Source organism: Vigna umbellata, chromosome 2 (assembly GCF_029865625.1).
Source record: "Vigna umbellata cultivar VRB3 chromosome 2, Vumbellata_1.0, whole genome shotgun sequence".
Lineage (NCBI taxonomy): Eukaryota > Viridiplantae > Streptophyta > Magnoliopsida > Fabales > Fabaceae > Vigna > Vigna umbellata.
In genome coordinates this window covers 12,339,436-12,346,961 of record NC_142166.1, presented here as the reverse complement: position 1 = coordinate 12,346,961, position 7,526 = coordinate 12,339,436, and the positions used below count along the sequence as shown (strand labels likewise).

General features: G+C 29.2%; 1 protein-coding gene across 1 annotated transcript; it reads left to right on the top strand.

The window, feature by feature from the left end:
• Nucleotides 1–1,160: 1,160 nt before the first annotated feature.
• Nucleotides 1,161–6,845, top strand: LOC148203440 (WRKY transcription factor 72A-like). The gene is made up of 5 exons (XM_088107891.1): nt 1,161–1,452; nt 2,619–2,696; nt 2,779–3,294; nt 3,385–3,498; nt 5,642–6,845. The coding sequence occupies exons 1-5, from the start codon at nt 1,345–1,347 to the stop codon at nt 6,584–6,586; spliced, it is 1,761 nt and encodes a 586-aa protein (XP_087964017.1). The 5' UTR covers nt 1,161–1,344; the 3' UTR covers nt 6,587–6,845.
• The last annotated feature ends 681 nt before the right edge of the window (nt 6,846–7,526 follow it).

The window sequence follows — 7,526 nt, the reverse complement described above, 5'->3', positions numbered from 1 at the left end:
AAATCGAGGATAAAAAAGGTCTATTGTCTCGGTTCTTGACCGAAGCTAGGCCATAAATCCTTTAATTAATTAATTTTAAAGGGTTTACGACCTCAGTTGGAACTAGAACTGACGCAACAAATTCAATTTTCTTTTTTTTTTGGTTTACTATTTCGAGATTTTTGAACCGAGGCAAAATAATCACCTTTTTGCTTCAGTTGTTGAACCGAGGCCAAAAGTCGTTACTTTTTACCTTGCCTACTTTTTACCTCGTCTGAGTATACCTCAGTTCTATAATCGTTGTCATAAATCCAAAACAACCGTTGTCATATCCTTTCAGTGCACTAGTGTTTAATATGTATTAATTGTTAGAACTACAAAATCTTTACTGATTTTTACATATCTTTTACGGTTAACCCAGCATGACCAAATAAAATTATAAGACGAACGATGATAAAGACAAACATTTGAACCTTTAGTATAGAAGTGACTTAGTAAACAATTACTAAATTTATGGTAAAGACAAACATTTGATTATGGTGACTTTATCTAAATTTATGTTTAATTTCATTTAACTTAAAAAAAATGAGAGTCTAAATAAATTTTTTTATAAGAGTGGTAATATAAATGTCTTAGTCAGTTTTACAAAATCTCTAAAATAAAATTTATATTACAATTTAACCTAATTTCTAATTAATATGAGATTTTGAAAGCAAATTTGAAGTTATTTAGATGTGAAATAGAAAAAAAAAATTAAGAATGCAAAGTTGTCCCCACAAAGTTAAGATAAATTGTAATTAAAAAAATAATAGGATCCTGGTTAGAAAGATTGGGAGGGGGGAAAAATGTTTGTGTAAAGAAAAGGTTAATTCGGTGATGAGGAGTGGCAAAAGTTTGACCATGTGAAAGGGAATTCGGCCCCATGTGACCCATGCAATGTTCGAAAGTTCAACGATGCCACTTGTATAGTAGGCGGTGTCCGACCATTGCGGCTTCAACCCCTCTTTCACTTTCTCGGACATCTTTTCTCAAACGTTGAAGTTGAATTCTTCCACTTATTATATATACATATTCTCCACATTGAAACAAACAATACTTTACTCTTCCAACGTCTTCCTTTTCTTCTTTTCTTTTAGTGCAACTGGATTGCCCTATGTTTGACATTTTAGTTCTACGTCTGTATCCGTGTTGGCTACCCAGCTCCCATTTCTATTTCTTTTTTCTTTTTTCTTTTTCTTTTTCTTTCCTATAATTTTCATTAGTCAAATACTTCATGCACCTTCTCTCTCTCTATATTAACACCCCAAAGGGACCATCTTTGCTGACCCAACGCAGAAACACACAAACAAAACTTCTTTTCTCAATATGGAGTTTCCTTCTCAAACATCCGGTCACCAGGTCAAGGAAGAGAACAGAACTGAATCAAGTCCTCGAGATGAACAACACCGTCGTCAACAAGAGATTGTTATGCAGGTGAAAATAATTCTATGCTATTACTGTTCTGATATTTATGTTGTAACCTTCACAAAATATGTTTCTGTGTGTGGTTTTCGATTTGTTAATTCAGTCAAAAGGTTTAAAAGAACAACCAAACTGTTCTGATCTCGAAATTCTTCTTCTTTCTCAACGTCTACAATTAATATTCCATCTTGTTAGCACTTCGATAATCGATTTTCTGACTAAACTTACGGTTCAAATCTTTTTATTTATGCAATATTTAGTTAAAATTCATCCAGTTTTAATTGTGTGTTCATGTTCAATTATTAGGTCTACAAATAAAACCTAGTTAATTGTTGAAATTATTGAATTGGGTATGTGTGAAGTAGATTGAAAAAGAAAAAAGAAATTTTGATGGAAGATTATGAATCCTTGTTGTTATTTAATGACTTAATATACTAAATAAAGACCGCATCTTATATTCCTCTATATATGCTTAGATATTTCCTTGGTATTTCTCATTATTTCTCTTTGATGGGTCTATATTATGGGGTATCCAAATTATATATATTGACCACAATATTTTAATACACTAAAACACGGTTTATCAAATTATTAGAAACATAAAATAAGCGTTTTAGTTTGCATTAAAGCAGCTAAATTAGCTTATAAGAGGTTCCAATAATTTGATATACTTGCAAGAGATCTATAGTGATTTTAATTTATTAAAGATATGCATAGAATGAGTTTCTACATATATTTATCATAATACTCGATCGATCTGGTGCAGCACAGTGCTCATTCTTAACACTAATATGTGATAATTGTTTGGTTTGATGAAAATTGAACTCGGTTGAAAGTAAAAACATGTCCATATGCACGTATATAATTCAGCACACGCGTTTTTCATAGCTTTTGAAAAGAATTTTAATAGTTTATCTGCGTTTTTAAAGTTGACTCATGCATGTGCCGGAAAGCTAGCAATCATGTTATCGATGTCTAAAATGTGACAATTCATTGCACATGCAAACCCGAAAGATTCTCAGTTCTTCTTATATCAAAAGAAGGGGAAAAATTGTCGAGCATCATTACATGTACACTTTCAACGTATAAGGCTCGGTAACCCTAGTTAGATAAAGAACGAAGGAAAAAATTAAATTGCATTTGTGTATGCATATATTGACTTTTTAATGCGTTTACAGGAGCCACCACTGGCTACTCCTGAAAGATCCACCGTCGAGGTTGGGCCAAATGTTTCTTGCCTATCCAAAATGGAAGAGGTTAATTAGATTGTTCGATAATTATAATATTGATGATTAAATTATAGTATGATTGGTCTGATCTATATATACATGGTTGCAGGCTGATGAACTTGAAAATGCGAAAGCCGAAATGGGTGAAGTGATAGAAGAAAATCAAAGATTAAAGATGCGTTTGAACAGAATACTAAATGATTACCGAACACTGCAAATGCAATTCCACAGTATAGTTGAACAAGAGACAAAAGATTGTTCTGAGAAACCGAACAACGATGGCGAAGATGAAGGAGCGATGGAGGAATCAGAACTAGTTTCCCTGAGTCTTGGAAGAATTCCAATTATAAGAAGCAACGAGAAAGGGAAAGTCCCTAAAACATTGAAAGAAGAAGATAAAGAAGGGTTGTCCCTTGGATTGGAGTGCAAGTTCGAAACATCAAAATCTGGAAGTGCAAGTGAACATGTGGGGAATCCAAGCCCTAGCAATAGTGTTGAAGAAGTGGTAAAAGAAGAAGGTGGTGGAGAAAGCAAGGGACAGAAGACAAATAGAGATGAGATTGCTGAGCAAAACCCTGCGAAGAAAGCAAGAGTTTGTGTGAGAGCAAGATGTGACACCCCAACTGTAAATACCTCTAATGCAATCTTTTGTTTTTACTTTTGTTGTAAACGTTGGATAATGGAAAAATGTTATTGTTTGGTTTGGTTGAAACAGTTGAACGATGGATGTCAATGGAGGAAATATGGCCAGAAGATTTCAAAGGGAAATCCTTGTCCTCGAGCTTATTATCGTTGCACGGTTGCACCATCATGCCCAGTGAGAAAGCAGGTATTTACCACTCTTCATACTCTCTTTATTTTCTATCACTTATCAATTACATTTAATACTTTATAATACTGTCACACACACACACAAATTTTTTATATTAATTTCAAACTACATTTCGTTAATTGTTATTCTTTTTTTCTTTCTAAAAAGATAATGATACGTTAACATGAAATTTTTTACAATATTTTGATACAAACACATGATATTTTCTCATTAAATTTAGAATATATTAACACAATAACAAATAAATAATAAATTAGTAAAAAATTGACATATGTGTTATGTCAAAATATAAAAATCTATATCAAAATATTGTTTTTTTTAAATACAAAAATTTACTTTTTTATAATTATTTTATTCTTATAATATTTGTCAAATAAATATAAATATGTATCCAATTACAATTATTCTATCAATTATAGCTTTGCAATCAATGATAATATGTTCACATTCCAATTCATTTGACTTTTTTTCACCTCTTTTCTTTTACTTTTAAGAAATACTATTCGTGGAGACCTAATAGTTATGTTTTTGTTTGGTTTGAGAAAGGAGAGTGATTCTTTCACATCTCATATATCTGCAACTCACTCTATTGATTTTAACTTCAATAATTTAATTTTAATTATATTATTATTTACTGTTATTATATGGATGTGAAAGAAAAAGTGATGTCAAAACATTCTATCTCCCTCTAAGAAAACAAAAAGATAATAAAAATTAGGAAACAAATAGTCAATAAATCACTGTCTTACAAATTAAGATAATATTTATAGTTTGATACAGTAAAAGAGGGGGGGGGGGGGGGGGGGGGGGATGTGTACACAGAATTCAAATATATATATATATATATATATATATATATATATATATATATATATATATATATTAGCCTAATCAATTTCTTTTCTTTTTCTTTTCAAAGTGGAAGGAGAAAGAAAAATGGATTTTGTGTTAATATTTTCTTTCTCTTTTTTTTTTTCAAATGAAAAGAGGAAAAAGTGTTGTATATGCGTTTTTATTGTACGTAGCATAATTTTACAGAAAATAGTTTTATTTTAAATATAATTTTTGAGTGATGATACATACACGTACTTTAATTGTATACTATACACGTACTTTAATTATATACCATACACGTACTTTAATTGTATACCAAACCCTAACATCTAATACTTTATAGAAGTATGCTGTATATATTATATTCTATTATATGTCAATAGATTAATGTTAAAATAATTAATGGTGTATATATAGTGAGTTATGATCACATTTGTCAAATTCTTTTCTCTCTCTTGTAATTGTCTCGTTTAGTAATTTTATTTATTTATTTTTTATATTCCTTACAAGTTAAATATTAAAAAAATTTCAATAATTATTTAAAAGAGTTAAATATATAATAATTAAGATGATAAAATCAATATTAACAATATTAGTATTCTTATAATAATATAATTAGTATTATTTATTTTTCTATGATAACAATAGTTTACAACTAATTATAATTATAAAAATTATTACAATATGTAATATTATTGTATTTTTTATATTAATATTATATAAAAAATATTTTTACAAAATATGTTAGTTACAATAATTGTAACTAATCATAATAGTATTTTTAATTTTAATTTTACTATAAATATTATTATTAATTTATTGCAGTGATTATATTTAATTTTTTAATGTATGTGAATATTTTTGTATTTTAACTTGTACATAATATTAAAAATTTGAAAATGGAAAGATAGAGGATAAAAAGAGAAAAAAAAATAGAAGATAGAATTTTTATTTTCACAAGTATCATGATATCTTACCCAGGTGGACACGTACGTCAATGATATTTCAACATATATTATATTATGTTATTAACACTATTTTAATGCATATAACAATATTTCGTTTTTTTTGGTTAAATATATTTATAATGTATAAACTTGTTTAATTGGAATTTATTTTTTATTTCTATTCTATCATTTGATATTCTCTATATTTTAAAAGTAAATATATAGTTTTCTTAATTTAATATTTAAATTGTTTTACCTATCAAACAATGTTTCAATGTAAGTTGTTTTCAATCATTTGTATTAGCATAGAACAAAATTATATATAAGCCTAACTGTTACTATATATGCAACACTTTAAGGTACAAAGATGTGCTCAAGACATGTCGATATTAATCACCACCTACGAAGGAATCCACAACCACCCTCTTCCTCTTTCAGCAACAGCCATGGCTTCCACCACTTCCGCAGCAGCTTCCATGCTATTGTCTGGATCATCAACCTCACTCTCTGGATCAAGAATTTCCCCAAACATCACCACCACTGCTGCAGATCTTCATGGAATAAACTTTTCCCTCCCAGATTCTTCCCAACCAAATCAATACTACCTTTCCCATCCTTCACTCTCATCTTCACCTTCACACCCCACCATCACTCTCGACCTCACTTCCAATCCATCCTCCTCTTCTCCTCCTTTTGTCAAATTCACTTCAAATTCAAACTACAACAACCCTCACAGGTACCCTCCTTCCACAAGCCTCAGCTTCACTTCCTCCCAATCTAACACAACTTCTTGGACCAACGGCTTTTTCAGCTATAACACTCAACCATATAATAACAACAGGAATACCAATGCCAATGCCAATGTCAATGTCCTTGGCAACATAAATCTTGGTAAACAACAACCCATGGAGAACATCTACAGTTCCTTCATGCAAAGGAACAACAATCCAATCTCTCCTCTGCCGGACACCATAGCTGCAGCAACGAAAGTAATCACAGCAGACCCTAATTTTCAGTCAGCTTTGGCAGCGGCACTTTCTTCGGTTATTGGTTCAGGAAGCATTCAGGGAAACCAAGGTACATTAGAAAATCTGATTCAGAAAATAAAATGGGGTGAAATGCTTCCAACATCTTTTGCCTTACCTTCATCTCCAAAAGTCAATGGGTGTGCTTCAAGCTTCTTGAACAAATCACCAGCTAATTCACAACCAGGAAGTTTGATGTTTCTTCAACCACCTTTGCCACTTTCTAGCCCCAAAAGCGCTTCTGGGTCCCCCGGAGATCACAGAGACAAGAAAAATTAGTGATTGAGACGTTTGAAGAACGAAGCCTCTAGCCTACATGGGAAGGCCATGTTGAAAGCAAGATTCAAAAGCTTGTGTTTAAACCGTGTGTTAGTTTATTTAAACTTTTAGGATCTCATAGACACGTCATTTCCTTAAAACTTTACTAGCTAGCTTGCAGGTTGCCTTGCAATTGTATAATTAATATGAAAAATAATTTAGAAAATGTACAAAAATAAATATTATTGATTATATATGTATATTTTAGCCTGTGAGTTCAAGTTAAGAAAAATATTTTTCGAAGGTATATTATATAAGATATTTCAGTTAATCTTTTAGGAATATAACAAAAAAAATTATTGCAAAAGATAAGATTTAATATATATCACTTCAGTTGATATATATATAATATATTAAAGTGTACTAAATTTTAATTGATAAAAATATTTCATATATTATATGCTAAATTTTAAGTTTAAAGGTATTTGAATAAGTTTTTTTTATATTTAAATTAAAAATAAAAATTATTAAAATATTTTTGTGTTTAAAATTCGTCTTTTCTATGAACAAACTTTTTTTTAATTAAAATTTAGTATATGAGTGGTTACATAAATTAGCAAATTTATATATATATATATATATATATATATATATATATATATATATATATATATATATATATATATATATATTAAAAACACATTTAATTATATACAAATTTTAAATAATTAATTATTGCTTCTAATTAGGTTTATATGGTAAATTATTTTGTTACTATTAATAATTAAATTTAATTTATAAGTATTATAAACCTAAGTTATAATATTATATTATACGTGTATCTCAAATAATATAATACAGGAAAATTAATTTTTTAAATTGTTTTCCGATTTAAAATTTTAATATAAAAAAATTCACAAGTCAATCAAACTCACTTTATCTCTCATTTGACAGATTAAGA